Here is a 19,839-nt window from a genome sequence, read left to right on the forward strand (position 1 = left end):
GTAGCCACCAAAGTCTGGAACGAGTTGCCTCTGCACGTTAGACTGGCCCCTACACGTCCTTTCTTTAAACACAATTCTACTCCTTGGCTTTTAACTCAGTTTGTTCTTGGGTTTGGGGATATTTCTAATGTACAGCACTTTGGTCAACTGTTGTTGTTCTTAAATTTGTTCTTTAAATAAATTTGATTTGATATGATGTGTGTGTGTGTGTTTACCTATTGCCTCCTGACTCTACACTGAGATCTATCCCACTTCCACGATTGATTTGGCAACAGCTTGTGACAGGGATGCCGAAATGAAGACGAATGGTGGATAGGAATTGACCCCTGACCCCGGTGATTAGATATTGGTGCTGTAATTGGCCGGCTGTGTTTTTCATCAACGGGCATTACGGGCCACTTTGCTGGCCAGTGCCATTAGTGGTTCTGCTTTTCCTGGAAGCATCTGGAAACGAGAGAGCCTCTGTGCTCTGCTCTCCTCATCCTGCAGGTCTGAAGCATTTCTGCTTCGCTATCATCAGCATCACTCCACATCAGCTATGAATCAATCAGCAGTCGAGAAAAATCATGCAGTGGATCATGAGACATTTCAAAAAAAACTGTGTGTTTGAGAAAGGCCAATTAAATATATATATTTGGGTTTTATGAATTAGCTCAGAAATGTATGATCTCTCCACAGCGTTGTCTTTCATTTGACATCTTATCAGACGTTTCTGTCCAGAGCACCTGTGTTTATTCAGAGACCTCCAGATGTACTCTTCATGTTAAGTGCTATTTTGGATAGTGATGCCTGGTGGCTAATACAATATCTGTATAATTTTATTTTTGCCTGACTGGGCATAGGGATGGGCGTTTTATCATATTTTTTACAGATTGAGTGATGAATAACTCAGGGTTTATAATGGCGTTTCCTACTGTCAGGACGAGTATACAGTAGAGAAAAACCTTTTGTCGGGAATGGAGCAGAAAGTCTGTGTCCTTTGTCAGGCTGTTGAGGAAAGTTGGGGGTTTGTCCCGGAGGGAGACGGCGCTTCGGCCCTGGAGAAAGTGAAACATCTCCCCTGCTTCCAGTCTGGACGAAAATCAGGAAAAGATCAACACCGGTGTAGTGACGCTCCACCAGTCAAGTGGAAACGCTCCGTTCAGGATGTCCCATGTTATAGAATCCGGCAGCCAGCTCAGGCATCATCTTTATATTTTTCAATGTATCTTCAATTGAACACACTTGTTCCTCTTCTGATCCTCTCCTCTTTTGAATCCAGTGTGGTATGGGCACAAGAGCTGTCTATTATAGTCTATAGTCTCCACTGTGTTGAAACAGAGAGTTGGTTATTTGCCTCCAGTTTTAAGTTATTTGTTATTAAAATTTGCTATCATTTTTCAGATATAATTATTTGTTTCTATTTATTTTATATTTTCTTATTGACTGACCTTACTGTGTTCACTTCTTGACAACTCTCATGTTTCCTTAGTAAAACACTCACTGTATCTCTGTCTCTGCTTGCTGTTTGTTTCAACTTTGGGAGGTGCAGAGCAAAAACACCAGCGCTAAGAGCTAAGCACTAGAACTGTGCCAAAGAAAGCAACAATGTAAAGTGGTCCAAATGTTTATGTGCAAATTTGGCTTAAAAATCACACCTTCGTCAAGATTGAAAAAGGTTATATGGTCAGAAATTCAATTGAAAAGTAAGCAACACAAACATGGATTTTATTTACAATCGCATCATTTATGTTAAGTTTCAAAGCTCAGGGGGATGTGGTCTGTGTGGGAAAACCTTGTCTTGCTTTGGTGCTTTTGTAACTGCTGGGATTCGAGCCCCGGTGACCAAGGGAGACGACCTGTGCTCTCAGCCTCTGCTACATTTCCGCACTACAAATTAGCAGCTTGCCTTCTGCGTTGTCTCGGCAGAAGCCAGCTGCCTGGTAGTGGAGCGGGACTCTGTGGGATCACATCCCAGCCAGCATTTTACTGTGGCTGTTATTGTTCTCTTCACCGAACCTCTGAATGCTGTGTCCTTAGAAGAGTCATTTTCTCAACCGAACATGCTTCTCTGAACGCTGCTCACCACTGTCATGAAGGCTGCCCTCTCTGTAGACTTTTGCACAAGCTGATTCTGCTGGCTTGTTGTGAAAGATGTGAACTTGTATCCATGTGCTGTCAAATGATGAGTATGTGGGAGGAGCTGTGGATCAGTCAGGCCTGCTTTTCTGCATGTGCTTGCGTATATTGTGTGTGTGTGTGTGTGTGTGAGAGTGACTTTTGCCTGAGTTGTCTCCCTGTTTATGGAGAGATCTAGCAGAATTGTATCCAGCTGTTGATTGTGTATACTTGTTAACCAACCTGAGAGTTAAAATTCAAAAGATTTTGATAGGATGAATTGCTGTGAATGCAAGACACTTTGCTGTATTTTCAGAGTTCAGGAAACAGCGCACCTTTTGGGAGATTCATTATGGCATTTCTGTTGCTGCTGCTGATGCAAAAAAACATCAACAATATGAAATCTTAAGTGCATACATTTTTAACATCGATGCATTATTATTATTGCGTTCACCACTGGTAGTCGAGTTGTGACTGATAAATTCCAATCAGGAAGTGAATGTTGGGTCTACTTTCTTTCCAAAATATTTCTGTCCATCCACACTAAAACATAACCCTGTAGTTTAATTAACCAAAACAGGTGCAAGAGCATTTCCAAAAGTCTCAGGTTTAGGGGGCTGGAAAACTTCAAAGTAGTATTGTATATGTTGGGCCCCACGTTGGGCACCAGTGTAGCAGATTACCTGCCACTGCAGGTCAACCCAACACAAACCAGCAGACAGCCGCTCACCGGTAACACTACTTTATTAAGCAGAACACATAATCCTTCTAAAAAAGTTTGATTACATTCACTCTTCATTTCCTACTGACACTACCTGTGCTATACGCTTGCCCTCATCTCCTTCTCTATTCTCTTTTTCAACACTGCCTACCAGCGCGGTACTATCCATAGCCACTTCCAACCGCCCCACCACCTGCCCCCTTGACCCTATCACCTCTCACCTCCAGTCTAATGCTCCTGACCTCCTTCCTTTCCTCACCCATCTCATCAATACCTCTCTGACAAATGGTTACTTTCATCACTTAACGCAGCACAATGAATCCTCTTTTAAAGAAACCTACACTCAACCCATCCGTCGTAAAAAATTACAGACTCTCTTCAACCATTCATTTCCAAAACACTTGAATGTGTTTTGTCTTCTGGATTCAGGGCAGGGCATTCTACAGAGACTGCACTCCTAGCTGTCACAGAGGAACTCCACACAGCTCGAGCAGCCTCCCTCTCCTCCTTCGTTATATCCTGGTCGACCTTGCAGCAACTTTTGACACAGTGAACCACAAGATCCTGCTCTCCCCACTCCAAGAACTGGGAGTCTCAGGCTCGGCACTCTCCATGTTTGCATCCTAACTCAAGGACGGCACTTACAGGGTTACTTGGAGAGTATCTGTGTCTGAACCCTGCAACCTCACTACTGGGGTCCCTCAGGGCTCTGTTCTGGGCCCCATCCTCTTCTCTCTTTACACCAGGTCATTAGGCCCTGCCATTCACTCACACAGCTTTTCCTACCATAGTTAAGCAGCAACACCCAATGTGGTCCTTTCCACATTCTGAAACCCAGGTGGCAGCACAAATCTGCATGTCTGGCTGACATTTCTCAGTGGATGTCGACGTACCACCTGAAGCTCAATCTGGACAAGACCAAGATGCTCTTTCTCCCATTGAAGGCGTCTCCTATCAATGACCTCTCCATTACCATTGACAACTCTGTGGTGAAGGAACCTGTGTGTGACACTGGATGACCAGCTGTCCCATGCTGCCAACATTGCATTGTCGACCAGCTGCTGCAGATACATCCTCCACACCATCAGGAGGATTCGTCCGTTCCTCACCAAGAAGGCGACCAGGTATTGGTGCAGGCTCTTCTCATCTCACGCCTGGACTACTGAAACTCCCTCCTAGCTGGTCTGCCGACATGTGCCATCCGACCTCTGCAGCCCATCCAGAATGCGGTGGCCTGGTTGGATTCAAGGCACTGGTACTCGCATACCGTGCTGCGAATGGCTTAGGCCCTTCCTTCATCCAGAACATGGTAAAACCTTCCACCCCGGCCCGTCCACTCTGCTCTGCTACTGCCAAACGGCTTGCTCTACCCGCACTGCAAGGGGTGGGCAGCCACCGCTCATCTAAATCCCGTTTGTTTTCTGTCCTGGAGGAACGAGCTCCCCATTGACATCAGGACAGCAGAATCCCTTCAATGCTTCCGTCGCAGTCTGAAAACTCACCTTTTCAGACTGCACCAATCCCCCAAATTTTTTTTAATGATCACTTGAAGCTGGTTCTGCCTATCTGATAAATGTTTATGTACACTTTTTGGATCTTCTTGGTGAATGCACTTTTTTTAAGTCGCTTTGGAAAAAAAGCGTCTGCTAAATGAATATAATGTATATATATGTGCGAATTACCAACGACGCGATCAAAGTGATTCGTCAAGGCCTCACCGATGTGTGCCGGTGAGCCCATCTTCTGTAGTGTGCACTGTGATGTGAGTGCATCGACTGGAAATAGGGTTAGGGTTAGGGGGAGGAAATGTAGCTCAACAACATTATTCACCCATATTCTCTGCCTTTTCCTTGTCTGTGTTTCTGAACAAATCATCGCCCACTATTTGCGGGGCTTGCTAACGGCGTGTTGTGCGTTTTCACTGCAGCAGATAATGAGTTTAACTTTCAGCTGGCTTTAATGCCAAACCACATATTAACACGTCAAGTTATTTTGCCCAAACTACTTCCTGTTTCTGACCTTTCAACATAAAAGTATTCTGGGATATATTGAACACCAAACAGTTTCTTTCTGACGTCCATCGTGTTTCGTGTGTGTATGGCAATTTATCCCGTGTCAATTTGCTCGTGTTTTCATGACAAAACGTACACATAAAGAGTCACGTAAGGTGAACAGCACAACAACTGAAAGCCTCACAATTACAAGACAGCAAGTCGTGTACTATGAATTAGGGGTGGATGGATTAAACGGTATAGAAAGTACACCAGTATAATTTTGCCCTACGAAATGGATTTTGACTATACCGTGCTGACCGGTAGAGGTGGCAGCGGAAAAAAATATATTTCTGCTCAATGTAGAACGACAGTGGACACAAGGGGAGTAAAACAAGCAATCTTTTCTATCACCTCAAATCAAAACATGTTCTGGAATATGAGGAAAACCAAACAATGCGTCCTCTCCAAACGTCAAGTGAATTGTAACGCACTGGTCATAAGAAAGAAGCTGGCTCTGCAAATCTGACATTACTTTCTCATGCATTTTCCAAAGGCTCCTTATGAGAAACAAAATCAGCGGTGGACCGATATAACACGGCCACATGCTCCCTGAGGTCAGTTTTTAATTTCACTTTGTGCAGCTTGATTTCATTGAATTTTGTGTAAAAGCTTTTTCAGAGACGTTACTTGAGAAAAGGTTTTTATATATTTTTTCTATTATTTCACTTTTCCGCAGTAAAAAATTCCGAAAATATCTCTGTACTTTGTGAAACATGTCCTAATAATACAGTTACAAGTGCAGTAATAGCAGCCATGCAGTTGCCATACCAGTGCTTTACCCCTTCAGAAGCATTTATATTGAAATGTTGAGATAAATGAATATACCATGATAGTTACCGTTATCGTCCGTGCTTCAAATTATACCGGGGTATAAATTTTAGAGCCATACCACCCAGCCTTAGTATGAACGGTTCAGCGATCTTACTACTTTATAAATCATGGAGTGTGTCTGAGGCATAACTGGAGTCAGCTGTGCAGGTGGACATCACCACGCCCACCCTAACATGTCTCTTATAGATGTAGGATGTTCCAGAGGGGATGACGGATCGGGTTGGTGGCCACAGAGCTGCCTTTTTGTATTTACTCAACATTTGTCACTTAAGCTGCCTTAAGGTATGCACTGAAATCAGGAATGGGCACGGGTAGTAAATTCTGAGATCAAGGGATCGCATCACTTCCTCGAGGTTCAATCGAGTGTTCTTTTTTCTCTAAATCAATTTTTAGATTGCAACGCATCTTTCTGCGGGAATAACTATGCACAGCAATACAGCCTACCTAACACAAAATGCTCATTTTAAATCAAAACAGTCACGGTTACCCTTTAAGGATTTATTTTTCACAACAACGACTTCAAAATATTTTTTCCTTACAAAAACATAATTAAATTCGCGGGTCACACTTTATTTGACTTAACGTCGAACAACGCTGTAGGCCTGTAGCGGTAAAAAGTCCCAGTCCGTTCCTGCCTGCATGCTCAACCCAGATGCCAAAGAATGTTCCAGAAAGCTTCTGTGGCATTTGTCATATGAGGCAAACTCATGAGAGTTCGTGTCTGAAAACAGCTTTACAGGCTAATTGGCTTGTCTTCTGCTGATGGCTGTGAATAGTGTACTGTAGAATAGGATTGTGTATATTTGTGTCCTGGTTGAAGTTCAAGGTTTTGTCTCTTTGGCATAGAAACCACAGTAATGTATACTTACAATTATATTCATGTGAATTACAGTAATGCTTTTAAGTTTGGTATGTTTTAATTTTAAATTCATATGGATAGCAACTCTAACCAACAAGTTCAATCAGGAGAGACAAGTGAATGAAGAAATTATATTTATTACAGGTTTAACAGAATGATATGTGATGATAAAATATTGATATAGTCTTTGGCGCTTTGACTCCATGGGGAGATATGCAGCAGAGGGTATCGGTCCTGGACGGCAGCGAAGTAAATCCCCCACATGGAGTCCAGACACTGGTGGTGATGGCGGTTGATGACTCGCTGAGTTGATGGATTGAAGAATCCCCTGAGACTGCACGGACTAGAGAGGACTAAGGCAGGGAGAGAAACCATAGTTAAATAAACAGCAGCAAGATGATGGGCTAACGAGGCAGGTATGTTCCAATGCTATTGGATAGAAGAGACCAGCTGATTAACAGCTGATCGCAGCAATGGCGAAACTGAAACTGCTCATAAGTGAGTATATGACAGCCAGGATGAATGAGAATTATATCCAGCCGAAGCCAGCTTGAGAGTTGTCTTCCTGACTGAACTCACACTCGAGCTACATTTAGACTTGTCACACATCTACAACTGAGTTTTTGTGGAGAGTCTGTGGAAAATTTCACAGTAATGAGATTGCAGTATTTATGCTGCACACAAGAATGGGCACATTAAGCAACTTCAAGTTGAGACAGACTGTGCAAGCTTCAAGACATAAAAACTACATCTACTTTGAAGGTAAACTCTTCAATGAGGCAGCAAGCACAGAGCACTGGAGCAGGCAAAGCTAAACAGAATTGAGCCGTTGTAAATGTTAGTAAATACTCCTTTTCTGTTTTTCCTGTTATGACATGCCAGTATGTCAATATTGTTTATTAATGGCTCAAGTGTTACCAAGCTAATATATGTGGACATCCAACAGGCAATGATCAACATTAGCATCTACTGGAGGTGAGTTTTATCTGGCCACCTCCAGAATTTAAGTCTGATATTATTGTATTATTTATCTTTGTTCTGTTTTGGTCTCCACCGACTCGTTAGAAAAATGCTGTAGTCACCAGGTCTGGAAAATGTAGCCAATGTGGAAGTGCTTGAAGTCTGTATTCACTGGAATCACCAGCAGAGGGCGACTTACTGGTTGCAAAAAGAATTCTGCTTCTACAGAAGTCTATGAGAAAATAACTCATACTTAATAACTCAATACTTTTCACTTGATTTAAAACGTCAGTAAACATTTTCCTGAAGAGTTTGTGACTTCAATTGCTAGTTTCAAGTCTTCTTCAATACGGCATTATGTTCATTTTGTAGATTGTGGTCTCCTTTAGAGATAGACGATAGACGATAAAGCACCATGCATATAACTTGATTGACAGCTGGTCCATCTAATGTATGGTTGCAGATGTAGGTGGGTAGGCAATGGACAAGCTCACAGTCTGACCCACACCCAATTCTACGTCTGGTTTAGAAATAAAACAAGATGGCACTGGTCAAAATTCAAAACTTGAGGCCTCAAAACGACAGTTCACAAACAAACAGGTGACGTCCAGTCCTGTACTGGACTATACAGAAAACCCAAACTATAAGCTGTGTAAAGCTGCAGAGCTGGTGATCCTCCTGTGTGGATTTGTCTCTGTGAATGACTCTTGTCAAAATGTAATTGATTGGAGCTTTAAAGGACCAATGCAGTAATTTTATATTTTTTGTGGTTGTAGTGTGTATACTTGTCCAGATAAAGTTTCAAGGTCATAACACACAGAGGAGGACAAACTTTACGACCGACATTAAAACACATCGTTGGATTCCTAACCCCACTGCTGTGCTTTCCCACTTGTTCTGATCCATGGTCATTTTCATAATTCTTCCCTCATCAAAGTGCTGCCGTTTAACGATATTTACTGGAAACCAATCTGGTGTCGTTTTAAAGAACAAACTAGCTTTGTGTGTGGGTGAAGGCATGATGGCTGGGGGGAAAGACTGCTCATCCCCTACACACCCACATGGGGAAAAATTGGCATCAACTTGTAGGGCTGGGCGATAAAACGATAACGATATGTATCGCGATAGACACGTTATCAATATCAATAGAAAATGCGTTCGATAGAATGTTTCGATAATTATTTGTTCCTCGTTGGAAGATACCGGAGCAAAGAGTCTAGCTACGCCGGCCGGCACTAATCCTCTGGTACCTAGCAACGTATGGAGTGACAAGCCTAATAGCCAATCATGTAACAGTATCACCTTTGGTTGCGCCATCTCACAGTTTTCAGCCATATTGCCCAGCCCTATCAACTTGTTATTTTCTCCTTACACATAAGGAAACAGTCATAATATTCCAGATATTGTAAATGTGTAGTTTCCTTACCTTCATTGTTACTTTGACATCTCAACTCTGATTTCCATTTTCATAGTCTATCAACGGGGCCATTGAAATACTGAATTTAGCTCACCGAAACCTGTGAACATCCAGCAGAAAATGTCAACAACAGCTCAGTGGGCCAGGAAGTGGCACCATTTCGGGCCAAGTTGACCCCACAAGGCAGCGTCCTCCTCCCTCCATCGACCTCTTCCTACCTCCTTTTAATTACCGTCACACGCACCTATCTAAACCCTGTTCCAATTCTCTCCTTCATACCAGCATATGCCACCATCCAGTTGTATTCTCCCGCTTCTTTATTTTCACACAACAAGCTGCTCACCACAGAAGATCCATGAAAAGAATGAGATGAATAGTTTATGATATCATACGGTATTATACATAATGTGTGATACCACGATACCTCCCTATGAATTGAGGATCAGAATAGAACCTACGGTCCCAAGTATATTGTATGGTACCATACACCATGCTTGTCATTCTTTTGGTTGTCATACGACTGCACAACTCAAATGCCTGGGCTGATAATATTGGGTGCTATTAGTATCCGTATCAGTTCTTTTATAGCTGCAATCATCTGACAACGGAGACAAAGACATGTCAACAGTAAGACCATGTAGCATTATGCAAATGGCAACATCCTTCAAAATGAAGCGGAAGTCCGCTGGCCATGATTGTATAAAAGAAATATATGCCAATTAAAAGAGGGATGCCACTAATGACCTATATTGTGTTCAACCACTATTTGAGCTACAATCATGTAACGAATTCTTAAGCAAGTATTTGAGTTTGATTTTCAGTTACTGCTAGATAGAGGAACTCTCTCCCGTCCAGGTGTGTTCTGTCAGTCAGACATACACAGGGTGCGATTTGTGACAAAAGCAGAGGGGGGATGACTCGATCATGTGTCACGGGATGGCTTGAACCCCCGACCTCCAGCATGGGAGACGGGCGCTCTACCAAGGCAGCTTAGACATGTGAAGGCTAACATTAGCCACTAGCACGTTTCCAAATGTGTCTGTGAGGGAGGTTTACACACACGGTACTGCACAGCACTCGACTGGCTGACCACCGTTACATGTGCACAACAAAACAATGCACGAATTGAATCCCCCTTCCGAGTATTCCTGCTCGGTGACATGCTGAAAAGACATGCAGTGATCAAGGCTAACGGAACCTGGATCATTAGGTAAATCATCGGTTGTCTCGCGAACGTGAGCGCTGACAGTTGGTGGTCCATGTCGGATTTTATTGTTCTATCGCGCTATAGACTGTTCACATTTCAGCTCTTTACTTCATTTAAAAGATTCTATTTCTGTTTTTTTGTATGGTCTAGTGGTGAAGTAGCATTGATCACTTGGAGGGGGGGATACATTTTGTCCCCACCAGAGATAAAAAATAATTCAGCAGAGGTGGGGATATGAAGACCAGAAAGGGGGAAATCCCACTTATCGCAAATCGCACCCTGGACATACATTTAGTGTACCAGTATGGATGAAACGTTCAGCCACTGAAAACAGTTGTATGATGTCCCCTGAGACTCAGGAGGAGCTTTGTAAAGTCTGATGTCATCGGGGCATCACAGCTTGGAGACACCAGATTTACAACACAAAGTGTGTCTTACAAACTGGGATCATACGACAATATCTGTCATACGTGGTAAAAGCAACCAGCGTTGACCGTTTCTTAAATTAGTGCCTCTACTGGTGACAGGGGGTACGCCTCTAATACTTTTTTCCCCTCAGAGCATAGTTGACTTTAAATGCGTGGTTGATGAGCTTTTAAAGTTAAGGGTGATGGTTAGGGTTAGGGCTACGCGGCAGGGAATCAGCACGATCACTTCAGAATATAAGGAAATACATTTAAATACACAAACTTGACGGACTTCCCAGGTCCACCGCTGACCTCTAGCGGCCGTGTACATTACTGCCGCGAGAGGTCTGCAGTCTCGACGATGATACAACAACGAATATATAATTTTGCATTCCATTGTCGTTTTTCTCTTCTTGAAATACCGATTTTTAAAAGTTTTTGATTGTATTGGGTGCCCTGGTAGCCTATATCCGCACTCTCAAACCACATTTCCCGTTTGTATATCTGCTCCAGCTATCTCACCAAGGCAAACAAATATTGAAAAAGAAAAAAACTTTTTAAAACACCAGCTTAGGATGAAAAGATATGACAAAACAGAGAGAAGAAAATGTGTTTGGTGTGATTGTAGCGTCCTGTTCAAAGCAATTCAGGCACCAATTAATCTGCTGCTTTTCATTCGGCCCCAGTGAAGCTCTCTCCCCCTCCCAGTCCGTACCTTCTGCCTTCATCTCTGACGGATGAAAAGCAGAGCACATAGGAGGTGCCACAGCGTGCTGAACCACCAATCTGAGCTGGCAGCGCAGCAAAGTGTCCAAACAACCTTTCCCCAAACAGTCGCCCTTTCCAGCTCGCCCTAATTGCTTGCAAATGGCTTTTAGGATGAGCCAGTGATGGCTGTGAGGAGTTCATAAACACAGGGCTCATGCTCTTTAAAGCACAGTTGCGGCAGAATTGATTATTTTGTCATTTGTTAGGTTTTCCTTCCTTTAAAAGGAGCTCTGGCTGTTGTCACACATGTGCGGCTCGTTTGAAGGTCAGTTTTTGAAGAAGGCTCAGGTTACCATTGCATATAAGAGTATTGACTGAAATACTAACCTTCTCATCTAATCCCAGGCATGCTGGATTGCTGGAGTACAGAGACATGCTTCCTTTGTCAGAGATCAGACAAACAGAATTAAGATGCACTGATGTGTGTTGGCCTGCATAATTGGCCTCCAGTAAACATCTCTGTGGCTCTTCATGGTGCAGAATGTGGCGTTGATTTGACATTTGACATCATGTTTCAAACCGAGTGAAATCTCTCTAATGAGGATCTTTGAGGTCCATGTGTGCCTCCTTTTGGACTCTTTAAAGAGATCATGCTCCAACCCAGATCACCATGTTAATCATCTCACAGGAAGTGTTTTGTGGATAGAAAATGTGGTGTGTAAATGTAGACATTCTTAAATCCTTAAATTTGTACTTGGGGTATGTGAGTCATTACGCACGTTTGTTGTTTTCTGTGTGTGATCACATTTGCATGTGTTCTGGTCGTGGTACCAGTAATTTGTGTTTCTTGAGAGTGTATATATGCTCCGTGTCCAGGTCTGGGTTATGTCCTTGTGCAGGATGTGGAGGCTGAGAGCCATGTCTTTGTGTGTGTGTGTGTGTGTGTGTGTGTGTGTCTGTGTGTGTGTGCGTGCATGTGTGTGTGTGTGTGTGTCGTCCATTGCTGTTGTGTGCCAGCGTCTCGTTCCTGCGTGGAGCCATCAGCCTCCAACCATCGATCAAACCTGGCAATTTGAGTCAACGATATTTTTCAAATGCTTCCTGAGAATCGTTGTGATCCAAACAAGGATATTCTGGATTGATATGTCAGACCCAAATTGGTGTTGGAAAAACAAAACATGCTGTCAGGCTGTAATTATATTTCCTGTCGAAGAAGCTCATAGGTCATAGTCGGAGCTGTTGGTATCAGAGACACAACACTGTGTTTAAAAATCATTAAGCTACTAAAACCTTGGTTAAGGTTAGGGGGGTCTAAATACAAAAGAGATAGACATTTCCTGTCTTATGTTTCATTTCAGTATTACATTTTTCTAAAATTGCTATGACTGGATAATGTACTGCAGGAAAAAAAGAGAGGCATTTTTTTTACATTGTGTTTAAGTGTTTCATATGTTCAATATGAACAGTTTGCAGTTATCATGGTGATATGAATTTGTTATACAGGTGGCATTAAGTTGTTCTAATAACATATTTGCTCTTGAACATGGTATATACATTCAAGGACACATAGGTGTTTATAGTTGCTGATCCCTTGAATTATCCTTGAGTGAAAAACCTAAATTATTACATGGATTAACAAAACATTATACATTCATTTACGTTTCCTATAGGGCTTTTCCTGCAGCACCCATATGGTTGGCATGTTGTGCTTTTAAAAAAGATCTTTGGTAAAGTCACTCATGGTGAATTGTGATCACTTTTCAGATCAAACTTTCGTTGGTTTGTGACCAGATGAGATCGATGACATTAGGTTCAGCTGTTGAATTTAATGCTATTTTGCAAATTTGACCATGCTAACATGCTAAACTTATATGGTAAACACAGTGGGCCTGGCATGTTTTGGTTTCTTTTCACATCAACAGGTCTTTCCTCCCTATCAGGATCTGAATTCATTTTAACTTGAAATTATCAGGCAGAGTAGTTCTTAAATTGGCTCTTTGATTTTGCTCATTAAGTTTTATGTGATGGTATATAGAGATGGACCAATATTGGATTTTTAGGATCAATGCTGATGGATGGATCCAATTAAAAGTTGTGATATCAGATTGCTATTCAGGTTATTGAGTGTGTTTGTTTATCAAGGCAGATGCAATGTAGAGTTTACCTATGCTATTCAGCCCAGTTTTTAATTACAATTTAAGTTCTTCTAACACCCCCAATACACTTTTTGAATTATGTCATGTGTGTAGTGAGGTTGACACTTTTGATTGTGGCCTGGAGGTGATCACATGGCCAGCAGAGGACACTGCATGCTGTTCTAGTACAGGTAGTAAACCGGAGTTTGAGCCCAGATTCATGTTTCCTCCCATCTGCAAAAGACAATAGGTATTATGTATTACATCAAACTCAGCACCGGCATGTTTATGTAACTTTATGTAATGTAACTCCTAATTATGTCTTCCTTACCTACTGAACCATGTAGATTGGCAATGAAGCCAATTGCAGTGGCAGCTGCTTGGAAGCTCATGTGCTCTCTGTTGTGGTTATTATACATAACTCGCTGGTTCACTTCCAGTCTGGGAATAGATGGCACTGTACCATGTATGAAGACAAATCAGTTATACGTGTGTGTGTGTGTTCTAATTGTTATATGAGTCTCTAAACCAGAGCTGTACAGGCTGCGGTGGTTAAAATAGAAACCTTCAATGATCTATTACTGCTGCCAAGGAGGTTACAGTATGTGATTGGTTCGGTTTGTGCAAGTTTACCCAAAAAGTTATGGATTTGCATGCAGATCTTATCAAAATTAGGTCTTGGCCATGGTAACTGGTGAATAAATCCAAATTTGTATCTGGATCCAGGAACTGTTTTGAAAGTGAAACAGCATATAGGTGGGGGATCTCTCTGCTTTGGTGCAGGTCTGTACAGTCTGAGCGCAATTGTTGGTTATAGGTCTGGGTCTGTGTCAATGACCTCATCACAGAATAGTACAAAGTCCTCAACACAACAAACTGTTAAATGTCCAGTAAAGCTTGTATCAAGTGCTCTCTATATCAAAGGACATTGTAGCCTAGATCATTTTTACCGTGACGCTGCCTCCCCCAATAGTAAAGAGTTGATGTTGCTTTATGCTCACTTCCCTGATTAATTTCCTGAGTCTTATAACGTATTGGAAGCATGGATGGATCTACAGTACTCATCCCATTAGGCTGTGAAAGTAACTACATTGTTAGTTAGCTAGCTAATGTATGTAATGTCAAAATGAGTATGATTTGCATAAGTGACATGGCAGATGTCAGGGATGTTAGATATGTTGTGGTTGTTGCTGTCCCCATGTCAAAGTTAACCCGAGCATCTTCTTCTGCAGTGTGTTCGATAGAACGAGACAACACCAATATATCTCTGATAGGATAATATCAGCCAATAAAATTGTCCAACCGATAAATTGGTCTGACTCTAGTCGTAAAAAATACCCAAACCTATCAAATGATACACTCTGTGTTTCATGGGAGGAATGAGATGGTCCATAAGACAGTTTGGTTCCGGGAGTCATGTAATCGTCAGTGTTCAGTGCAAAGGGAGGAGGAGGATGTGGGTCGTGGTTCTCCTCACTGCCTGGCATATCTGCTGCTGTTCACACGAAGGGGGGGGACTGTTTGTTTAAGTGGCTCTGCATGGCAACCACTTGTGAGTGGCTCCAGTGAAAGCCTCCACTAGATCAGCATGAAGGTGGGGGTTGTTGGGGTGGGGGGCTGCATCCATAGACGATTACACACCAGCTGACACTCTCATCTCCTCATCCTCCATGCAAACTGCCCCCTCCCTACCCCTTCCTCCCACTTCACTGCACAGTAATGCGGTGGCTTTGATGTGTTGTAGAATTTAACATTTATACCTGGAACTGTGATGGAAATGATCCAAATTTCAAGATAATCCGTCAGGACTTTATCATCCTCCACTGTTTGAATGCAGCAACCTGCTGCGTCATGTCTCTTTTTTAATTTGAACATATATTGTCATTTTATTGTCTGCGTGATTAACAGCTCCGACTGATGTCCACTCATGACTGGTGTTTCACAACACGTTATCCTACAAATATTTTCAGCCTGTTGTTTTGTTCCTCCCTTCATCACACATTCCTTCATTCAAACATCAGAACGTTCAGCTCAATTAGGACATTCCCGCTCGTATTCAACCAGCTCACTAACTGACTGTTACCATTTGCCGGATGATTTGCATTTAGGCCACTGGTTCTCCAACTTTTGGGTGCGGTTTACCCCACCACCACCCACGAGCAAGAAAGAGAGGAGAGCGATGCTGAGAGAGAACAGCTTTTCCCACACACCTTTGCCATCCTTTTTAGTAATGAATACGGATAATAATACATTGTTTCAAGTTACATTTTTTCTTTTGTCTCTGTCGCTCACTGTTGTCGGCTCGGCAGATGGGTTGGGTTGCGGGTGGCACCACACTGCAGGTCCCGTTTGATCAGATCACCACAATCGCCATAATTCCTGAACTCATCATTAAATTCTGCTCAACTGTGATTCTCTTATGACTGTTTTCTCTCTTTAAGAGCAAATGATTCGTAAGGAACATGATGCGTCCTGTGTTTTTTTTTGTGCGTGGCTAGAACACCCTGAACTCATGTGACCCTCCCAAACACATTCAATAACAACCTTTCTAACAATTTACATTTTAATGTAAAATATTTCCTTTCATTTTGAATATATTGTAGATTTTTTTTCTTCTCCACAACCACCTGCTTCTGTTGTTAGCAGAGTGCAGTCACTGACCTGCAAGACCAACAGACCTGCACAGCAACCTCACATGATTCATTACCAAATAAGTTTATCACAATAATATCTGGAATAATGCATCGTCCAACAAGAAGCAGTTATCATGACAGGCTTAGTTTATAATAGTGTTTTGTCAACATGACACATGATTCTGAATCACTGTATAAAACATCAGCTTTATATATTACAGTCCCAATTCCACCAAATATGCCATAAATAATGTCAACTAAATACTGATACTACTGATATTCTTTTGGTCCCAGTAACACACCAACCTCTATATTTCAGACATGGATGAGTGTGAGAACGACTACAATGGCGGCTGTGTCCATGAATGCATCAACATACCAGGGAACTATAGGTGCACCTGCTACGATGGATTCATGCTGGCCCACGATGGACACAACTGCATGGGTAAGAGCATCCTTGTTCATATTCATTACTGTGAGTTCCATTCTCCCCACATTTTAAATGACTGTAGGAACTAAATGTTAGTGTTGTGGAAATATTTATTTTTTGTGATTTTATTCAAAAAGTGAAACTTTCATATATTGGGAACAATTTCAAGCCTTTTTCTTGTTTTGATTTAGATGATTATTACGGTTATGATCACCGCTTAGAGCTCATGAAAACTGAAATTCCAGTATATCAAAATATTCACATATGTCCTTAGATCTATCAAAAAAGGATTTATAATTCAGAAGTGTCCAACTTCTGAAAAGTATTTTCGCTAATGCAGTCAATACTTTGTCGTGGCTCCCTTAGCATGTGGTTTGGCATGGAGGCTAGCTACAGTAGACAGCAAATGTAGAACCAGCACGTATGGGCAAGGTGGTTCTTGATGCTGACTCCAGCCTCAGTCCCCTCCCAAGTTACTCAAACTCGAAATTAAATATTTAAATGTTTTGAAATACGGTTGTTTCCAGCTGTAGGCTGTAAAAAATACTTACTTTTAATTTTTTTTTGTCATTTTTATTTTTATTTGTAGTTAACATTTAATGAGTCTTCGATATTTAAAATTTCTACCTTGTTAAATAACTGGCAAAAAACATTGAACGTGAACTTGAAGACTGTGCTAAAAATGAGAGCCCATGAAGGTCTTTTTAAATAATCTCAGCAAATGGCAGAATCCAGATTGGCAGATTGAAATACAAATGTGCACGTTACATAAAAATCTAGTCATTTCCAAAAATGTAAATGGTTTCTGTGTGTCTAAATACGCATCACTGTTCATCTATTCTTGGTGTGTGTTGGCGAATGTTGGTGAGTTTTTTATGGGTGTGTACAGTATCTAAGAATCCATTTGATTCAGTTTATGAATAGATATGTCTGTCTGTCTGTGCTTAAGAGAGAATATGCTTGAGGGTGTGTGTATGTGTGTGTGTGTGTGTGTGTGTGTGTGTGTGTGTGTGTGGGTGTGTGTCTGTATCTCTTAATCCCGTCTGGCTCAGCTTGCCTTTCAACGGAGAGACCCTCTGTCATCGTTTGGAGGGTTTCCATGATCTGTGCTTGTTTATGTGCCTTTCTCTGTACTGTTGGAGGGCAGTTGGAGTTCTCCCTCAGATATATGTCTGGGCTTTATGACTGGCAGATCCAGCCACAGCGCTGTGTTACTGTCTCGGTGTCAGTCACACTTATGTTTTTTTTTTTTGTACTGTGCAAAACGTAGTCGTGCACGGATGTGCTCAAACACATTTCGTCCCTCACTCCTTCACTGCTGACTGACAAGAGCAAAATAAACTCAGAAACATAAGAAAACATGTCTCTTTGGACATTCTGTGTCTTTGGCAGGATATGCTTTGGCATTTGTAAGTGTTGTAGCTCATGCTTTGATCCTTTGGAGAGATTGAGTGAGAGATTGAGTGCTAATAGCAGCAGTCGGCAGCACATAGTTACTTAGTTGTGGATTCACTTCAGATGACTTTCTGACAACTGAGATAAAGAGTATAAGACAGACATCCTGACACTGGAATTAAAATTTTCCTCAAGGCACAAACCAAAAATTCTGTAAAACACTGGTTAACACACAATGAAAACATATTTTGCACCACAATTGTATTCACATAAACTGAAAGAGTTCTGTAGCATTCATGTATAATTTGACACATTTTTGACGCATTTTATAAATGCAATAAATAGGCATGGAAGTTAAATCAGCTCAGTGTCTTATATATATATATATATATATATATATATATATATATATATATATATGTATATCTATAAATGAAATGTATTATTATTATTATTATTACTGTCAGGTAATATATATATATATATATATATAAGGGGTGTAACTTTCACAAAACTCACAGTTTGATTCGATACTACACAGTGGTGTCAAGGTTCGGCATGTTTTCGATAGAGCAAAAAAAGAAATGCCAGAGAAATTTCCTTGATTTTTTACTAATTTTTATTCATTAAAACTAACATAATGAAGTTGAATGTTTTTTGACTTCACAAATCATCTATTCACAGCACAAATCAGCTTGATGTGACAAAGTCATCTGCTGTGTAATATACCCTCCCACTAGGGACAGGCGTTCACAGCCAAGTAACGCCGTGCGGTAAGGTAATGTGCCATTGCTGTCAGGTAGCTTTGTGTAGCCCTTGACGTGCACCCGTGTGCGGTCATAGCAACAATGGCTGCTTCAGAGAGTTAGCTCTCTGTTTGGGCTTTAGTTTTGTTATACAAAGCAGGAATCTGCGGCTATAAATGTACCAATCGCTGCAGTTATTTGTTTTTCTCTGTTTGAATCAGTTGAACGGCTGCCTAAACGCTGCGCAGATAGTTTGTAGCGTGTGTTGCTCTTTGTTACCGTCTAGTTCCACCTATTGACAGGTGATGTCGGCATAAATTAGTTGACATATCTGAAGTAGTCCCACTGATGTTACCCCGTCGACAGATGCAACATACTGTTGCGTCATTGTGTTCCTGAACGCATATTCAGGAATTCACGTATTCAGGAAGCCACTGTTTTGCTGAAGGACTGAGCCAACTGGTCCCTGTTCAGAGAGGCATCAGGCAGGGAATTACCCTGATCTGGGATGCTGTATGCTTTTTAATTAGCTTAGACAAGGTCTCACAGGTTTGGCCTTTGCAGAAGATAAAAGAAATACAGTTCAGTCAGGACCACTATAGTCAAAATAAATTAATTTCATAATAGCAAATAGTTATATTTGGGGGTATGGCTCTGTTCTGGGACCTCCCTGCCCTTCCACGTGCCTACGTGGAAAGCCTGAGATAGGGAGAGCACATCTCCCTACCATCCCATACCAGCCTTCATGGAATGTGAGGCAGGGAGAGCAGCAGCCAAAAAACCCCAGTGCAGAAAAGACCAGGCATCAATGACAACACATGTCATTGATTAAGTTAGATACGCATGAAAAGGAGGTGCTGGAGTGGAGGCGGGTTGTGAAATGGTGTGCGGCAGAGCAAGAAGAGTGGGAAGGTTAGAGCAGCTTAAATAGAGCGCACAATATGAGCGTTGCCAATTGAATGTGTAGAATAGGATCAGCTGATGTGCGCTGGTATAGAGATGTCTGCTGTCACCTGATGTGCTGCATAGCGGCTGAGCTTGACCTCATGATCTGCCTGAACTAACACTATGTGGCACATATAGACCATAGTGTAGCAAGTCAAACTGAGGAGACCTAAAACCATTTGTGGATAAGATGTTTCAGACTTGCTCCTCTCTTCTTTTTGCTACGACAGTGTCCTGTCGGTTAAGGCCATATTTAAAAAAATCGACTGTTTATTTTTGGTCCAAGATACTCTG

The 19,839-nt window shown here is 41.8% G+C and overlaps 1 protein-coding gene across 2 annotated transcripts in view; it reads left to right on the top strand.

Annotated features, from left to right (window-relative positions):
* scube1 (signal peptide, CUB domain, EGF-like 1) overlaps positions 1-19,839 on the top strand; it is a 99,387-nt gene that overhangs the window by 8,757 nt on the left and 70,791 nt on the right. For both annotated transcript variants that reach the window (XM_035619825.2, XM_035619834.2), the window contains exon 3: positions 16,349-16,474. In XM_035619825.2, coding sequence (XP_035475718.1) covers positions 16,349-16,474 — 126 coding nt within the window. The remainder of the gene's footprint in view (positions 1-16,348; positions 16,475-19,839) is intronic.

The sequence above is a fragment of the Scophthalmus maximus genome, chromosome 12, assembly GCF_022379125.1.
Source record: "Scophthalmus maximus strain ysfricsl-2021 chromosome 12, ASM2237912v1, whole genome shotgun sequence".
In the NCBI taxonomy this organism is placed as follows: Eukaryota; Metazoa; Chordata; class Actinopteri; order Pleuronectiformes; family Scophthalmidae; genus Scophthalmus; species Scophthalmus maximus.